At 40.4% G+C, this 19806-nt stretch overlaps 1 protein-coding gene across 4 annotated transcripts in view; it reads right to left on the reverse strand.

Annotated features, from left to right (window-relative positions):
* EXT2 (exostosin glycosyltransferase 2) overlaps window positions 1-19806 on the reverse strand; it is an 80445-nt gene that overhangs the window by 25598 nt on the left and 35041 nt on the right. For all 4 annotated transcript variants that reach the window (XR_014516737.1, XR_014516738.1, XM_083464031.1 and 1 more), the window contains exons 8-9: window positions 12164-12295; window positions 3097-3286 (exon numbers count right to left, since the gene is read on the reverse strand). Coding sequence is in view for 2 of the 4 variants with exons in the window: in XM_083464031.1 (XP_083320157.1) it covers window positions 3097-3286; window positions 12164-12295 (322 nt within the window). In the remaining 2 variants the exon portion in view is untranslated. The remainder of the gene's footprint in view (window positions 1-3096; window positions 3287-12163; window positions 12296-19806) is intronic.

Below are 19806 nucleotides of genomic sequence, written 5' to 3' on the forward strand. Positions count from 1 at the left end.
AGCTAAATAACTAAGTCTCAGTAAGGAAACAAACCTATGACCTTCAGGGCCAATTATTTTTCATGTCAACAACTTAATATATTTTCAACAGTATATCAATGAAAAAGGGTTATATAATGATCTGCTACAATGAACAGAGTTTTAAGTTTAAAAATAGTTAAATACTACTTGGCCATGACAATTTTGCTATCAAATAATTTGGCTTCATCCAAATCTCAGGATTAAATAAACGAACATGTACACACACAGGGGAGAGATGGTAAGAAGCCATGTGAGCTTAAGAAACTCAATGATTGTTCTGCTCTCAAGAGGCAGGACACTTATACATTTTATAACAAAGCTTCAGATAGGCTTCTTTTATTCAAAGGTACAAAAATATTTCACCCAAATGCAAAATATTTCAGTATCTATGAACTACATGCATCAGATAAAGCTGCCCAGTAATCAACTGATCAATCAGTAATCAACACAATCAACCCCTTTCTACCCCAAATCATTTCTAGTATTCTATTTCTTTGACACACTAAAAGCACAACAGCTCAAAGTACTAGAAAGAAAGTGCATGTTTTTATTTATATAAATAGAAAGTGGAAACACACAGCCAGAAATCAGGGTGTGAACTTGGACAGGGCAACAGACACAATTCTGGTATATATACATACACCTTTGTGTATGTATGAACCTGTATGTATGAAGACATGAACCACCACCTACTTCTAACTTCCCTCACACAACTTCTCTTCTCAAGAAACACAAAAGGAGGGATCCGGATCCCATACGCCTTCACTATTCTTTTGTCCAGTTGCTAGAAAGAAACAAACAAAAGAGACAGCACTGGAGGAGGATGGATCCCTAAATAAATCTCCACTCCTAAAGCAATTGTTGGAGCTTGGTCTGGGCTGTGGAGAAGGGTGCAATATGCCATGTCCTTTTCTTTATCCCAAGCTGACCAACGATTCTGAGAAGTTCTGGTGAACAGCAGTAGGCAGTCAGTGACTTCTTCGCCTTGTTGATACCACTGCTGCCTGCCCCAAGAAAACTGGAGTGGAGCAGGTTCAAGGCATATGCTCAAGTGTGGAAGGGAAGAGTGGACAGCAAGTTACTCCATCTTCCTCCTAGCTTGGCAGCATATCCAATCCATGGTTACTCAGCAAGTTATGGCTGGTGCGATCACTTTAGCTTTGACTGTCTTTGACTAGAGATTCATAAGCAAGCACAATAGGCCACAGCATTTATTCGTTGTAGGCCATTATAACCTGTACTCTCAGCACTCAAGTGCTGTAAAAGCAGTTCACAATCAGGGATTCAGGTGAAAATGGATTCAAATAATCTTCCAAAAGTGCCTGGAGCTGACAAGCACCCACTTGTGCACTTTACTGATGAGGGGCTTTTCACAGGAAGTCAGTACTTGTTGCAATACTTAGAATTCAGGGAGGCTCTCTTTAGACGTGACCTTGTAACTGCCCATTCTAAAGGTAGCTCCTTCCATCCAGGCAAGCAAGAGGCCTTAACAGAGTTCAAGGGCACATTCAGTCAGGCAAATGCACTCAAAGAGAGTGCTGGGGAGGGGGCATGCCCTGACAGTGTCCTGGAGGCCTGCATCCCTGGGTTAAACATTCTGACTTTGAGAATGCGTTCTTAGATTCTAGAGAATATCAAGCAATGGGAATTTCAGCAAAAGCAGGCTTCATGCAGAAATGCAATGTTCAATTATACACTTGATAATTCTATTACCTCAAAGCAAGAAAGTGAAATTCACTAACCGTCAATTAACATTTATTCATCACTGGTAGGTGAACATGCAGTTTGGTTGAGATGGCATATAACATTCTAGGGTCTAAGCAGTAATTTCATGGGACATTTGAAATATACTGATATTAAAGTTCATGAAAAGGTTCACTGTTAAATTTTGGTAGGATCTGCTCTATTTAGAAGAACAAGAGTACAATGAAGTGAGAACTGAAGGTAACAAATAGGGCTTGGAAAAGCAATAAGCACTGGCACACCAGAGTCATTCATGAGATGAAGCCTAGCTTTTAAACAATTGGTCAGTATTTTCATGAGTATGGTCTGGCAGGGAAGGAAAACTTCCATTGGCAAACAGTCTGTGGTTGCTTCTGACTTAATAGCTGAACAGAGCAGCACCCAATATTTTATTTTAAGTGCATATTTTCCTTTTATAGTAATATTTCACGACTTGCCAAGTAAGTGATCTACTTTGTGATTTTGAAAATCTGAACATGGAAGTTGCATAACTTGTTTAAAAGGAAACAAGGGAAGATAAATAATTTGTGGAGTTAGTTATAGAATCAAGAATACTTGTGCCTTGAACCACTGTATTTTAATTTCTATTCTGCTTTTTCTCAAGATGGTTATACTGAAATTAAATTACATTTAGGAATTCACATTACTGCACATCTACTTAAAATCTGGGCACTAAAAGCCATTAAACAGTGAAGTACAGTATCCACAACATTTCTCAAAGGCTTCAACTTTCACAGTGTTCTTAACAGAGTTCCACAACTGATGGACAATCACAAAAAATACTTCTCTTTCCTCAATAGTATGGTCAAAAGTAAGCTCCAAAGAATATTGTGCTTAAGCTGTTATGGCAGGTATGTGAAACCTTGGTACCACAGACTTAGTTAGGGACAGCAGTGGTCCTAATTTGGCTCATGAGGCATTTTCCTCCAAGCCAACATTGTATATGACATCAGCTGTGGTGCAGGTCAAGATGTGGCTGTTAAGGAACAATCAGGAACCTTAAAAGTGGTCTCCTGATTGTTCTACGATTAGCAGAGCTTGCATCCAGTGCCTTTTTAATTTAGAGGCCAGATGCAAGCCGTGCCAGAATCAGCAGCACTCAGGAACTCTGGAGAGCAATTGATCCCTGTTGGAAGAGAGGCTTTAAGTCACTGCCAATCAGCGTTTGAGAGGTGACTTCAAGCCCCAGTGAGTTCCTTCACAGGCATGGCTTGGATCATCCCCATGCTTATGAAGGAAGCTCTTCTGTTTTCAGTATGACATGACTTCAAGCCAGGGTGTAAAGGAAAAATGGGTCACCTCATAGGAGGAGCTTGGTTCCCCACAACTTACCTTCTGGTGGAACTTTGTTCTGGTTGTTCCAAACTACTAACAACTTTGAAAGGCTGGGCACCTTTGAGACTTCAGTGATGACTCTAAAGAGGCTCTCAACCCGATCATAGGTCAGGACAATAGCAGTGAAGCCTTGCGACTGAGGTGGAATCAGAGGAAGAAATAGTGGATTGCTTACGCTGCTCCATTTCTGCAGAAAGGAAAGAAGTAGGATTAAACAAAGGTCACTTTTCAGTAATAAAATTGGAATAAATCAACTGAATGCAATTTCCATCATTAGGACCAGATCAGCACACCAACACATTAAGCATTTTAGAGGGAAAACTGGTCTTTGAAAGCCTCTTTTTGTGATAAAACACCAATATCGGTTAAATATAAACATGTTCTGTGCATTTGTTCAAGTCATAATAAAAACTATCAAGTATGTTCAGGGCTACCGGAGAATAAAAGGCAAATTACTGGAAAACCAGAAAGATTCGGCTGGCTTGAGAGCAGTACATGTGAAAAGGATCTAGGAGTCTTGGTTGACCACAACCTTGACATGAGCCAACAGTGTGACGCGGCAGCTAAAAAAGCCAATGCAATTCTGGGCTGCATCAATAGGAGTATAGCATCTAGATCAAGGGAAGTAATAGTGCCACTGTATTCTGCTCTGGTCAGACCTCACCTGGAGTACTGTGTCCAGTTCTGGGCACCACAGTTCAAGAAGGACACTGACAAACTGGAACGTGTCCAGAGGAGGGCAACCAAATGGTCAAAGGCCTGGAAACGATGGCAGGGGGTTGGACTCGATGGCCCTTGTGGTCTATTCCAACTGTATGATTCTATGATTCTACCCTGGCTTGCTTCTTCCCCACATCTCTCTTCCCAAAAGGAAACTTAATCTTTATATGAATTCAGACTAGGCCAACAAACAGAAAACCAACCTAGTGCCACAATTTCTGGGGGGAAATGAAGTAAAAAGAGGCAAATTAATAAACCTGACACAAAATGGGCACAAATAAAAAAGAAAACATACTCTTGGTTCAATGCAGAAGGATAAAAAAGCAACCTTCAACAAAAATAGGCTTGTTCTATGGTTTTAAACAGTCTACCTTTCAAGCATTTAAAAAAAAAGAAAAGAGGCAAAGATCAACTTTAGTTATTTACTCCACTTAATGTTCCCTAAATAGTTTTGAAGACTTATTTTACCATCATAAGGAAGCCAATTTAGCTGGTAGAGATGCAGATAAGGCACAGTAGAGCCAAAATGTAGAGTCCCATCAGAATGCATTTTGTAGTATACATTTCTTTCCCCAGTGACACAATCAAAGGCTAACATTAAAGAATATAGACAGGGGGAAAGCAGTTTTTTTAAAAAAATCTAGGCCTATGAAAAACTAGGGCATTAACTTCACCCTTGCATAGGATATTGTAACATATTGGCTAGGATCAACAGAGTCTGATATGCAGCTAAATAATTTTGTTGCACATACGGATATTCTCAATTTTCATTTCCAACAAGAACCACTCACACTTTATTGAATAGTGCTCTAGGGAATCTCCCAACCATCAGGGGCAGCTGGAAGGGGCGTGTGTCCTAAAGAGACCATCCTTGCCCAACCTACTGGCCCTCCAGAAGTTTTGGATTACAACTCCCTTCAGCCCCAGTAAGCATGGCCCATGATGGGAAATGATGGGAGCTGTAATACAAAACACTACAGAACACGGCAATAGTTTGAACAGTGCTGGAGCGGAAGGCTTACTGTGATGCAGTCATCTACTAATGTTCATAGGAAAGTCATTTAGATCTTCTCTGCAATAGAGTTTTGCTAGATCCTCCCATACACTAATTTTACCTGGGCACCAAGTTTTTTTATATAGTTCTTTTTAATGTGGAGCAATCACAGCATCCTCCACTGCATTGAGGACTTTTAAATAGTAGTAACAGCACCATGACTAGGGAGTCACTGTAGATTAAATAAAACCAGAGTAATAAGCGCCATCTCAGAAAACTGTCAGACAGCACAATTTTGAATCATTTAATGGCATAGCAAGGTCAATGGACAGCTCTGGGTACAGCATGTTACCCAGAGTAGTTCAGTCAGGAGATTACTGGTGTTTGAATGACAATGGGTATAAAATGGTGCAGTAGTATACCAGCAAGAAATGATTAGAAAAGATATGCATTTTTCTGGAAAAACTAGTCTCTCTCTCTCTCTCTGTCTCTGGAAAGGTATGGTGTTTCCTACAATATTTTTTACAATGTCTGGACAAAACATTAAAAGTAGCATTCTTTCAAGCTTCATGCCTGCAATGGCAAGTTGGGGAGCTTATTTGCCACTTAAACAAGACGGGGTGCCTACTCATATGTAAGTTGTTCTTTGGCTCTTGTCTTCCACTGTTCATCTGTTAATCATTACATGTACATACAGTGGTACCTCGGTTTATAAACTTAATCCGTTCCAGAAGTTCGTTCTTAAACCGAGGCACACTTTCCTTAAAGAGGCCCCCCGCCACCAGTGCTCTTCCACCGTTCGGATTCCGTTCTTTGACCGAGGTAAAGTTTGCAAACCAGGACACTACTTCCGGTTCTGTGGAGTTCGTAAACCAAATCGTTCGTAAACAGAGCTGTTCTTAAACCGAGGTACCACTGTACTACAAATGCAGCACAGGAACAAATGATGGGCAGGGCAGACAAATGACAAATGAAACAAAGCAATCAAAAGCTTCCTTTAAGTAATCTCTAATCAATTGCTGGAGCTCCAGCACTACAGCTTTGATTCATGGCTATGGCAAATGAGGCAAATTGCCTGACCCTATTTACTACTGATCCCAGTAGGTTTGCCTTCAAAAATAAACAATATCATAAAAGCAACATTTTATTTTTTGATACTAGTACTATGATGGAAATTCTTATAGTACATTTAACATCCAGCACATTTCTATGTCTAGATAAAGAAATGTAGCATCTAGGCAGCTGTGCCACTTTGTTGAAAGGAGCCCACTGTGTAATTGAGACACTGGTAAAGAATGGCTGAGCTAGAATATGTTCTGCTACTCTGACATCCAACAGTGAACGCCCCCACCTCAAAAATAATCAAGTTTCCTTAGTTGAGAGTAACATTTCAAAAGGGCATTTAGGCATTGCTGAAGTACCATTAAGAGCCAACCCCCTGCTGCCTGCCTGAAAAGTGTGTCTACAGTCTGGGACCTCTTGACCTCACTTTCGGCAGGAAATTGGGCAAATTCAAACCTCCATGATTTACTTGAGTCTTACAAACTTCTGTTGGAGAAAGGCAAACAATGCAGGTAATTAACTCAACAGAAGCCTAATTAAATCCCTATTATGGAAGCAGGGCATGAAATTGATGGTGACATAAGGATGGTTCTTCCCAACAATAGAAAACGCATCAGTCAACATTTGTTTCAGGTGCATCCAGGCCTTGTATTGGAGATCGCCAACTGATCTCTCTCACTCTCTCACACACACTCCCCACAACTGGTACTGATGGTGTAATCATCCATCACTTTCTTTGACAAAGTGCTGACACTCAGCCATGGCTCAGACAATTCTAACTCCCCACCCCCAGCTGCCGGCTTCCCAACGCTCAACCAGCTAATATTCATTACAGGAGCCACAGTAATTAACCCAAGACTGATAGGGTATTTATCGTGAATCAGTTTTATGTACAAGCCATATCCAGTTGCAAGTGTCAACTCTGCAATGCAACAGGGCTCTCACATTGCTCGGTCTGGCATTCCTGGCTGTTTGACAGCGGTCTCCTTTCCGCAGACAGCAAAAGAAGCCAAAGCACTGGAATCCAGAACCTGAGTGGGAGGCTGGGAAACTGGCCTAACTTTTGGTGATGATTTTTTTTTTCAAAGGAACATCTCCACAAGAAGCGACTCATTTGTGTCAGACTGCCATTTAGCAAAAAAAAACCCCCAAAAACATTTTAAAGTTTCCATTTGCTACTGGAGAATTTATTTCCTTTGCTTTGGCTAAGTGAACTTTCTTCTTCTTTAACTGCATGCAGTATTAAAACTATTTTAAGACTCAGTAAAGAAAGAAGAAAGTTATCCCCCCCACAAAAAGATCCTGATGGAATTCACTTCTCCTGAGATATGAAGGACTCTGAACCTCACCCCACATGGAAAGAGAAAAACTTCATAAGGGTGGGGGCTAATCTTATGAGTAATAAGTGAGAATGACTGATTTCCCAATGATTAGTGTATAATCATTTATAGTGTTTGTTTCTGAAAACATCTGTACTCTATCTCCAACACAATTACAATAATTAAAAATACAACAGAAGTTATGTGCCAACAATGCAATACCCAAGTCAAAGAACACTATTGTGATGTTAAATTTATTTTCAAAGGCAACATATAAATATGTTGCATAAACAATCAAGTGGAATAAATCCCCAAGACAGAAAGAGAACAAAAAGGAGAAGATAGAATAATGCTCCTGAGCCACTTCGCTGGCACAGACTGGAGTGCAGAAGGAAGATGAAGACCACCTGCCTACTCAGCCTGCGCAACCTGCAAGCAGGATCTGAGCACAACAACTGTGATTCCCCACATGTGATTCCAAGGAACTGGTATTAAGGGGTATGCTGATTCCAACAGAGCTAACAGCCATTACTGATAGCCTGATCCTCCATGAATTTGTCCAATCCTCTTTTAAAGCTGTTCAGGTTGGCGACCATCATCACCTCTTGTGGGAGCAAATTCCATAGTTTAACTGTGTGAAGAAGGACATTGTCTCTCCTGAATCTTCTGATGACCAGCTTCACTGAATGCCCCTGAGTTCTAGCACTCACTTTCTTCATGCAATGCATGGTTTTATACACCTCAATCATGTCCACACTTAGTTGCCTTTTCCTCTAAACTAAAAAAGTCCCAAGTGTTGTAGTATTTCCTCATAGTGCCTTGCCCTAACCCCGTGATCATTCTGGTTGCCACTTTTCTGAACTTTTTCTGGATCCTTTTTGAGGTGATAGGACATTTTTGTTGAGCTAGCCAACACAATTTGAAGATCCTGTTCCTGGTTACTCACTCCTTCAGTCTCGCCCACATGCTCGTATGCACACTATGAGGGGGAATATCACTCTCCCGTTGCTGGATTGCTAACATGGTGATAATAAAAGTTTTTTTACTGTTCTCATGAACAAAAGCAGTGCTATTTTCCTTCCCTCCTACAATTTTCTTCTCAGCAGCCATATTTTATTACTTTGTGAAATCATATTCCGTTTGAACCATAATAGACTACTATTATGAAAGAAGTAAGGAGGATTTAATGATACATTGATCAAAATGTTCTTTCCAACACATTTTTAATACTAAAATTATACTTATATCATTTTTCCAAGGAAGGGTGGTTTGGGGGCTGTGTTTTGTTTTAGGTTTCTATTGTCACCTCAATGCAGTTTCTATTATGAATTACCTGACAAGGAATACCTTTGTTTTATTTTGTTCTGCAAGCAGAATGTACTTCCACTGAATGCACAGAGACAACATTTCCCCCATGCTTCCCATCCACAACTTGTCAAAGGGCAAAACCTGAAGAGCTCCTTCCATTTACAGAAAGAACTTGGATCCAGGAGGCAGCTCCCACTGGAGGAAAGGAGAGTGGCCAAAACTGACACCTATTTCTCCTTCCCTCTGCAACCCCTCCAACCTCTTACATGATTCTGTAGGGTCCTCAAACCTTCCAGAGCAGATTTTGAGGGGACATAGTGAGGTGCAGAAGGAACCAATTAAAAATGCCTCCTTTATTCCACCTGAGGCTGTGTCTAGTTAGCAAAGTTCTGTTCTGGGGAAGTCTTGATCCAACCCTTAATGCTGTGTTAATTTGCATAATATGTCTTGAACATAATTTCTCTTAATGCAGAATTTGAGTTTCATAATGAATATCATCAGTCACTTCTTCAGTAAGCAAAGCACTCTAGTTTACCTAGGCTAAAACTAGCACTCAAACTTGACAAGCAATTGCTTGTTTGTTTTCCCCCTTTTCAGCCAGCATTTTGTAATAACCCAGCAGCCAAGCAGGCACTTGGAACTTCTCTTTAAAACTAAAATCCTGATGATCAGCTAGTTTAAAAGGCGAAAGGGGGGTGGATTCAGTGGCATCCTCCTCCACTCCACTCCTCTTCCCTGTCGACACCTGATCAGTGGAAGTTTGGGTGGCAGTGGCAGTAGGTGTATAAACCAAGCAAAAACTATACAGTGGTACCTCGGGTTACATACGCTTCAGGTTACACATGCTTCAGGTTACAGACTCTGCTAACCCAGAAATAGTACCTCGGGTTAAGAACTTTGCTTCAGGATGAGAACAGAAATCGTGCTCCAGCGACGCAGCGGCAGCAGGAAGCCCCATTAGCTAAAGTGGTGCTTCAGGTTAAGAACAGTTTCAGGTTAAGAGCAGACCTCCGGAATGAATTAAGTACTTAACCCGAGGTACTACTGTAGTTTATTTACATTTCAGGCTATAAATGGTCAGAAAGACAAAGTTCAGTAAAAAAACCACACCCTACAATTCTAGAACAAGTTTTCTACTACCCTTATCCATGACAAAATAAAAATTGAACTAAGGTGCAATGGTATTTTGTGCATTGCTATTGCTGAGTCTATGCATACAAGAAATGGGAGCCTTAAAAAAGAAGTCACCCGTAGAGTATGGATTTTAGGCCCCTTTAATTTGGTTTGAGATCTCTCCATGACTGAGAGTTTCCATGTTTTGTTAAACCAACCTGTAATACGTAGCAAATCTACATTTTTTTCATTTACCACTAACAGGAACTTAGCAGCTGTTAGCAACGACAAAATTAGCTTCTACCTAAATGTTGGCATGGCCTTGACATCTAAGCACCAGGGTGTCTGTGCATTTTTAACAGTTTCTGTATTTACTCCATTAATTTTAGGGGCAAGTTTCTCCAAAGGTAAGTCATAATTCACACAACGACTACACCTGTTACTTAGTCCAAACAGACTAGGATCTACAAAGATCTGTTGGCCAGTCCAAAAGAAAAACCCTGTGCTATTTTAATAGCTGTTCATTGAGGTGTCTCTCAGGTCTGACAAGTTACTCATGTGAAAGGAAATATATTCTCCTCAAATAAGCAGGTAAGTGTCCAGCTACAGAAACACTTGAACATTTCCAAAATTTTAACTGATACGTTGAAGTGTCAAGTGATCTGAAAACTAAGTGAACATTTTTTGGGCTACATCTGTGCCAAAACCTTCAATCAAGCTGCATATAGCTATAAAGTGTATGGTCTTAAGAGGCCTTTGTTGTTACCTTGTCCTACATTTTGTAGGATAGATAGCATAAAATTTCACCTGGAAACATTTCTGAAAGATATTCAGCTGATGCACTGTAAAATCTTTTCCAAACAGTATGTATGGTAAGTTAAAGTACTCATGGCAACAAGCATAGCTTTAGTTTTTATTTAAAATGCTTTTCTCAGACCACTGCTAACACGATGGCTCAATATAATAATACAGTATTGATATCCATCATCATGACATCTAAACCCACTGGACACTAATAAAACTCATGGGTGTTTTCTGTTTTTTGTTTTTTTAAAAACCCTCTCAAGATCAGTCCTTTGAGAAAAGCAGGAGTGTTTTTCAAAACCTACTATAACTTAACTTTACACGACTAAGGCAAACTGCTTAGACTAGAACAGACAATATATTAGGGACGCTACATTTGACATGAGGTAGGAGAATATATGACAGGTTCAGCTGTTCGGGTATGTGAATCTGTAGCGTGTATAGCATGGATTTGGTACTAATTCCTTGTGTTTGGATAAGTGAATTTTTGTATAACAAGCATTTAGATAGCAGTATCTTTGTGTAATCGGCTCCCCCTGAGGAGCTCAGAGCAACTGACTTATTGGTCCCAAGCAATCTTTCCCCAAGATGGCTTATACTAGAAGAGCTGCTTAGTTTCAGCAGTAGAACCTTCATACCATTCTCTGCACTAGCTGCTCTCTCACTCTAACTTACACATGAGCCATTCTTTGAACTATTTATCTGTTGTTTCATTTAGTAGGGCATCTCTTTTCCTGTCTCACAGCCAAGTTGCTCTCTAGCAGTCAGTCACAGAGAAAATGGAGGTCTGCTGAGAAAGTACATTTATTGCTCTGCATACAGCAGGTCTCCTGGCGATTATTAAAATACTGGTGGTTAAACTACAATTTATGACACCCCTTTTGAGAACACTGAAACAGCAATGACAAAACAGAGCCATACATTTTGTACCATGGTGCTCAAAAGGTGGCACAGGAGTACTCCCTAAACATGCAATAAACTGACAAATATGAACACTCCCTTGACTCTGCAAGTGTCATAGGGGTAGTAAACCAATAAATTAAAATTCTCAGTTAAAAGGATGAGGGGAGTCACAGGTATTGTTTTGCTACACACTGGATTGTATCCAATGGAGTGCAAGAGGACTTCAACTTGCACAACAAGACTTCTGCTTTCATTTCCTCCCTGCTGTAGCACCCCCAAAATCTACTCTGGAGAGTCCCTCTGGAGTAGAAGCTTGTAAGATGTCCTAACTTCTTTATTGGAGATTAGTTACAATTTCAGCTTCCACATTTTGCAATGTAATCATGGAATAGCACCAAAATTCAGCAATAATAATCAGTTTCTATTGTCAGACACAGCATGCCTACTGAACACACAGCAATCACTCATTTGCCATCCTGAGTCCAACATTTACTATTCTCAGTCAAAAAGCTTTCCCAGTCCCTTTCTTGGAAGTGCCTCTGCTAACAAGTAGTTCAAATTTATTAAAGCAGAAATGTGTGCACTTATCTTAAGAACTGTTTGCAATGGCTCAAACTAGACTTCTAACATACGACAATAGCTTAAGACTCCCATTTTAAGAGAAAAAGGAAAATAGCGCAGCAAGCTAATACACAAATATTTCCCTTTAGGCTATATTTTGGACAAAGTTAAGTGAAATTTATGTTTAACAGAAAATATAAAATATCAGCAGATCACAATGGGAGTCTGTTTTTGAAGAGGCCCAGCATATTAAATTTAATAGAAATATAGCTCTACTTACAATTGCTGGGGGATCATTCCATTCTTCATATGATGTGGCAGCATATGGGTAGATCCTGTCATTGATAATCTTGAGGGTTGCCAAAGCAATAGCTTTCATTGATTGAAAGTAAGCTTCCCAGAACCATCTTGCCTGCAAAGAATAATGAATAGTATTTTCACAACATATTTATGTCAGACAGAAATATCAAACATCTGTATATGGTTGAAACATATATGCGTCACATGCAACTGTCACTAAGAAACTGAATCTAGGATGGGGTTTTGAAGACTAAAGCATATCTGGTTCTCAATGACTCTACCATGTTATACAGAAGTTTCTCCTGACAGCGGGCTGCTTCAGCCCAGACTGATCCCACAGAGTGATGCCATATACACATAGATTCACTAAATCACCACAGCTGTCCAACCTGGAGCCCTCCAGATGTTTCTGATGCCAACTGTCATCAGCCCCAGACAGCATGGCTGAAGATCCGGAAAGATGGGACGTGTGCCCCAAACATCTACAGGGCATTAGACTGGGGAGGCCTACTATATACACATCATCCATGCACATTTAAAACTAGTGTGCCAGCTGCACCTATTCCTGGAGCCGTCCAATCTGACTACAATGATGCACACCTTAGTTACATTCATTCATTCATCCTTAGTTACATGCTGTTTGGATTAATGCAATGTGCTTTCAAAAAGTGTTTGGAAACTTCAGTGGATCCAAGATGCTGTGTCCAAATAGCTGACCCAAGCCAGTTACAAGGAGAAGAGAATATCATTGTGACAACAGCTGCACTGGCTACTGGTTCATTTTTGGTCACAATTCAAAGTGCTGGCTACATATCACCCAGTATGAGCCTGGCTGGGCTTTAAAATCTTCTAGGGAGGCCACCTTCACAGGCAGGTTTGCCATGCACCTAATTATAGACAGCAATTTTGGAGTCACTGGTGAGCCTCCTTAGGGAGGATATGGCATGGCAGGAAAACATGGCCAAAAAGGTTGATCAGACTTGCCTTTCTTGTTCTTTAGACAGTAAAGACATAATGGCAGTGTACCTAAAAAGCAGGAGAGGCAATGGGTCTGGCCCTATTTTATCTTATTTATTTGCTTGTTATTAAATATAGTGTATATACTGCTTGATATATCCAGAAGTGCAAGCTGGATTTAGAAGAGGCAGAGGAACCAGAGACCAAATTGCAAACATGCGCTGGATTATGGAGAAAGCTACAGAGTTCCAGAAAGACATCTACTTCTGTTTCATTGGCTATGCAAAAGCCTTTGACTGTGTCGACCACAGCAAACTATGGCAAGTTCTTAAAGAAATGGGAGTGCCTGATCACCTCATATGTCTCCTGAGAAATCTCTATGTGGGACAAGAAGCTGCAGTTAGAACTGGATATGGAACAACTGATTGGTTCAAAATTGGGAAAGGAGTACAACAAGGCTGTATATTGTCCCCTGCTTATTTAACTTATATGCAGAATTCATCTTGCGAAAGGCTGGGCTGGATGAATCCCAAGCCGGAATTAAGATCGCCGGAAGAAACATCAACAACCTCAGATATGCAGATGACACAACCTTGATGGCAGAAAGTGAGGAGGAATTAAAGAACCTTTTAATGAGGGTGAAAGAGGAGAGCGCAAAATATGGTCTGAAGCTCAACATCAAAAAAACGAAGATCATGGCCACTGGTCCCATCACCTCCTGGCAAATAGAAGGGGAAGAAATGGAGGCAGTGAGAGATTTTATTTTCTTGGGCTCCATGATCACTGCAGATGGTGACAGCAGTTACGAAATTAAAAGACGCCTGCTCCTTGGGAGAAAGGCGATGGCAAATCTAGACAACATCTTAAAAAGTAGAGACATCACCTTACCAACAAAGGTCCGTATAGTTAAAGCCATGGTTTTCCCAGTAGTGATGTATGGAAGTGAGAGCTGGACCATAAAGAAGGCTGATCGCCGAATAATTGATGCTTTTGAATTATGGTGCTGGAGGAGACTCTTGAGAGTCCCATGGACTGCAAGAAGATCAAACGCATCCATTCTGAAGGAAATCAGCCCTTAGTGCTCACTGGAAGGACAGATCCTGAAGCTGAGGCTCCAATACTTTGGCCACCTCATGAGAAGAGAAGACTCCCTGGAAAAGACCCTGATGTTGGGAAAGATTGAGGGCACAAGGAGAAGGGGACGACAGAGGACGAGATGGTTGGATAGTGTTCTTGAAGCTACAAACATGAGTCTGACCAAACTGCGGGAGGCAGTGGAAGACAGGAGTGCCTGGCGAGCTCTGGTCCATGGGGTCACGAAGAGTCGGACACGACTAAACGACTAAACAACAACAACAAATATACTGCTTGACAGCAAAAACAAAAACAAAAAACCTCAAAACATTTTACTGTTTCCTGATAATAAATACACTGTAGAAAAAGCTATTCCTATTCTAGCCCTTTAGAAACAATGGCTACTGGTGCCATATAATGCAAGAAGCCAAATCCAAACTACAGAACTCAAAATGCAAGGATGTACACAGAGAACACATTGTCTTGTTATCATTTTAAATTCACTGCCAATTATCAGAATATTTTTCCAGAAAAAGAGGTGCCGGAACTCACCATGAACACCTCCCTGGTTCTCTTATAATGGCAATGGTGCCCACCCAAGAGGTGCCAGAACTGAGTTCCAGCGAGTTCTGGCTGAAAAAAGCCCTGAGAACAGGCAATGGGTGGCTTTTAAAAAATGTAATTAATTCATTCCTTGCTTCTCATACAGAACTGCAACAAAACAAATTCGTAAGGACTTGGGAATCAAATTGATTCTGAAAACTATCAACCCCAAAGGAAACATACTTTGCCAATAATCATATCTCAAGTGGTCTGGCCTTACAGAAGTTATTTTCTCCACTTAATTGTTTCTGCAGAGATCTCCAACACAGTTAAGTGTCCAGAAGGCACTTAAATTTAAAGACCTCCCCAAGGCCCAGTATCAGCCAGGAGGAATATCTGCATGTGTTTGTGTAGGACAGCCAGCCAGCAAGGAAAACAGTGTTTTTCCCCTCAACTGCATTGACTGTGCATAAAAGACAAAGGCATAACACAGCTGGTCATAAGTTTCTGATTCTTATCAGGTTGACTTCCTAACTGTGAAGAAAAACCAGCAACACAAATATAGTCATGGTGAAATAACAGAATTAAACACAATTTATGAAATTATGCAGTTGTACTGTGTGGCTGAAGACTCTCACTGCTATGTACAAATAAATTATTGTCCTTGAACAGATAAAGTGGTCTCTGTATTACAATAAGCTTTCAAGCAGGACAGAGAATGCTTAGTGTCTATTAAATGCAGAGTGCTTTTCTGTGCCTGCAAAATGGAACAAACCCATTATCCTTTACAAGTTGTCGGTTCCAAGTCCCCTATAAAAAGAACAAGCTCCAGCTAGAAGATTCTGAAGATGTAGTTTCTGAGACAAATACATGGATTCCCATAGCCAAGTTGTCAGTTAGTTATGAAAAACAGGGTTTACATTCACTCTGAGTGCACTTTTCATTGCAGAATTCATACAGAAATTGACCTACAACACAGTGCTGGTTTGTCAGTTACACAGTAGTATGCAATGTCCCTAAATTTCAGCCCCTTATCATTTACAGTTTTCTTTCCATTAGTAAAAAGTGCTGGAGGCAAAAAAAATCCCACTAATGGGGCACTGCCCCACCCTCAACCAATGTTAATGTATTGGGAGGGAGAATTGTCCCCAATGATATTTCACAGCAAAGATTGACCCAGAGAAGCAGACCTGAATTTTTGTAACATTGCACCACACTAGGACACACAAATTCAACTTGGGGTAAAACAACAACAACACCCCCCCAAAAAAACCTGTCTGTTAGATTCTTAGTTTCTGTTTAAGAATTAATGTGTTAGCTAACATGTCCCATGGTTTTTCAAGCAAAAATTGCTCCAGGGAAGCAGATTAAAGTGATATTCTCCTGACACAACACACATGGCTTGTGACAGATGTTCTATAGGTCTGGTTCAACCACAACACTAAGTCTAACATGGTGGGTTATCTGAAAAAATTGTATCTGCTCCACACAAGCCACAAGATGTAGCCAGGGTTTGTGCTTGGCTAACGTCTGGGTTTATTTGGTTCGGTGTGTGTGTGCGTAAGTATAAGCCCAGGTAGCCAAACCATGTCTTAGCTCCGAAGAGCATAGAAGCAGGACTGAGGAGAAACCAAGTGGTTGTGATTTTTATTCCACGTACTGCATACTAGCTTGTTCATGCTTAGTCATGGTTTGGCTTAGTATGACAGGCAAACTGCACCACAGGGGATGTCAAGCTTTAGGTAGAAAACTACCCCATAAATCTGTCTATGGTATGGCCATTTTTTTGTTTTCCTTCCTTCAGTTAATATGTGTATCCTAGTTAATATGTGTCCTTAGCTTAGGCTTCTAAGTAGGAAATCATCAGGAGAACTGTAAGATACTTTAATAGTTCCTGCATGATGAGAACAATTAAATAAACTAGCTTATGTGCTGCTTTCAAAATGCACAATTGATTTTCACAGGCATTTGGCCTGATTCAACAGGGCTCTTCTTATGTTCCTATCTGTATACTCCATATTCTTTCCATATTCTGTATCTTTTGCAATCAATGAAAACATCCAGAGGCTTTTCAGTTCTGCTATTGGGTGTTCCAAGCTTCAACAATATATGTAAGAGCTAAGAGTGCTTCAATAACAGGAAGTTTTCACACACCTTAATGAGGGTGCTCGCAAACAGCATGCAAAATCATCCATGTATTTCCATGAAACTTGGTAATACTCCAGATTGAAATATTAGTGTTTTTCTTGTTAATATCCAGGTCTGCATTATTATTTCATAATAGTGAAGAGCTATTAGTTCAATCATTTTGACCCCATCACATGCCCTCTCCACTCAATTTTATACTGTGGAAACAGGTTTCTGTGGTATGATGTAAGAGTGTCTATAAAAAACTCAATACCTGCAGAATGCATTCACCTCCTCAAACTTCTACTAGCAACATCAAAAAGAATGTTATGTTTGTCCCACAAAGGATGGGGAATTAGGAAGACATGAAAGGAAAGGGAACCATTTTTAAAGCCTAAATATCTATGCTCATGTATAGCCAAATAATTATTAATTTAAAAAGATAATGATGCAAGGGTTTAATCTACCAACAATCTTTCTTTTTTTTAAAGTTGTGTTTCATTGAGGCAAAATCCAAAACTTTCCAAGGAGGTTGCAAATCTCCAAACAGATGTTTTCAGAGCTCAGTGAATCCTTCCCACCTTGTTTGCTTTTCCAGGAAAAAAACTGATTAGCATGCCTAGTCAGTCATCCAGTACTGTCCAATACACAACATTACTAAGCACAACAGGAAATTCTTCTGCTTAAGAAGAAATGCCCCTTCCCTATTTCATCAAAGAAAGCTTTGATTCCCCCCCCCCCCGCAGTGCACGTAATTTAAAAACTTAGACGAAAAGGAAACACAGGTAATTGGCACTATCACATGGCACAACTTTTTTTGGCTGATTTGATTTTAAATCAGAGAGACAGATTAAATTGAGTGATTCTAGATACAAAAGTCGTCTCCATCAGAGAGTTTGCACTAGCCGAAACATGACAATTCAGCTGTGGGTACTGCCCTGTAGAATAAGGTGTCAGGACAGAGTTTCTGAGTTGAACTTCTCTGCACTTTTGCTGCTGTTGTTCTGGCACCTTAGCCCTATTTTATCACTACCTGTCAACCAGCTGCAGCTGTTTGGCTATTAAACCTGCCTCATTTGGTAATCCATGCAGACTTTGCATGCGGAGACAAAGGTATTTCTGCAATGAGGCTGTGTTCTTAAAGCTCCACACTGGACTATTTATTTGTCCTGCTTTTCATCCTCACCTGCCCCCTGGAATTTCCCTCAAATCAATTTATTAGGTGGTCACAGATCCATTCTGTTCTAATCCGTTTCATATCATGGAGATCCAGAACCTACTAGAATTCTGGTCTTCACTAATTTTTTTAGAGTTTGTGACAACATTCTAGAAGAACTAGTAGATATGCAGTATTAGACATCCAAGTTGTGACCGTCTATGAGCCAGCTCCATCATAGCTCAACCTCTTTAGTATTTTACAGACCAGGCAAAATCACTTTGCTGAAATGTAGTTTTAGCTGCTTTCAATAACAGCTGCTGTTGTGCTGTTTTTGGAGTGGATGTCCTTTATTACTGTAGTGTAATTTTTGGTTCTTACAAAAGAATGGTGGTTTTTATAAAGTAAATTAACAAACAAGCTCAGGATTGAGGGATGCACAGGAATAAGCAGCAGAGGCAAAACTAACTTGCCTATTAATGCAATTTGCATTTTTTATGTAAAGGAATGATGCACTTAATTTATAACACTCTTCTGTTTGTAACTTTAGTTAAACCATTCAAACCTGATAAATAATTTCATCTTCTATACTATCCATCTGTTTCATCTTTTCCCTCTAAGTTATCTCTTCCTTTCTCTGGGTTTCATCCAGAAAAGGCAGACCACAACTCCACTTGCACAATGGGGTTTGCAGGTTCCTATCTGTTCCCCACTGCAGTGTACCCCATAAAGAGCTGCTTCTAGGGTCCAGGGATCATATGGGATAGTGTGGGATAAGGCACAAGGGGCTGAAGTGGGACATGGAAGCAACAGAATCCAGGAACCCTGTGTTGCATTGCTGTAGTGCCTCTCCACTGGCACAAAACATTTTGGGTTCAATAAAGTATGTTTAAATGCATCGAGAGCCAGTGTGGTGTAGTGGTTAAGAGCGGTAGTCACGTAATCTGGGAAACCGGGTTCGTGTCTCCGCTCCTCCACATGCAGCTGCTGGGTGACCTTGGGCCAGTCACACTTCTGTGAAGTCTCTCAGCCCCACTCACCTCACAGAGTGTTTGTTGTGGGGGAGGAAGGGAAAGGAGAATGTTAGCCGCTTTGAGACTCCTGAAGGGGAGTGAAAGGCGGGATATCAAATCCAAACTCTTCTTCTTCTTCTTCTTCATCTGTGCAACTATAAGGCCTATGTGATTGGGGTGGCCTTGGAGTTGCAATAGAATCTTATAAATCTTATTTGAATAAAATTTCAAAAAGGTATGTGGGCCTTCATGAGTTTATACATGACATCAGGTTTGGGGCAGATGGATGGAGTTCAGGGGAAATGGCCTAGCAGACAAAATGAGGAGATATGGAAGGCCAATTTTGATCCATGTGCGTTAGGTCCCCCTCCCATTGGTTTACAAACAAATGTTAGCGTTAGCTTCTCATGTGCTTAGCTGCACCAAGATGCATTTATTGAGAAGAGCAGGATCAATTTATTCCACATGCACGCACGCCTCCACTTGAGGAAGGAAACGTCTGTACATGTACCTCATAAATATTGGAAATATTGGAACTTTCCACACTCCCTAACAAGGTAGTATAACACAAACTAAGGCCAGACTTAGTTTTAGCACAACAATATGCTAATAAGAGAAGTTGAAGTGTATGGTAGATATTTAGAAGAATCTTTTTGCCACGATCAAGCAGGAATGTAGCATTTGCAAAAATCTACACACTGAAACTAGTATCCATAGATACTAGCCTTCGCCATGTTTTGGACTACAACTCCC

The sequence above is a fragment of the Podarcis liolepis genome, assembly GCF_965112155.1.
Source record: "Podarcis liolepis genome assembly, chromosome: 1".
In the NCBI taxonomy this organism is placed as follows: Eukaryota; Metazoa; Chordata; class Lepidosauria; order Squamata; family Lacertidae; genus Podarcis; species Podarcis liolepis.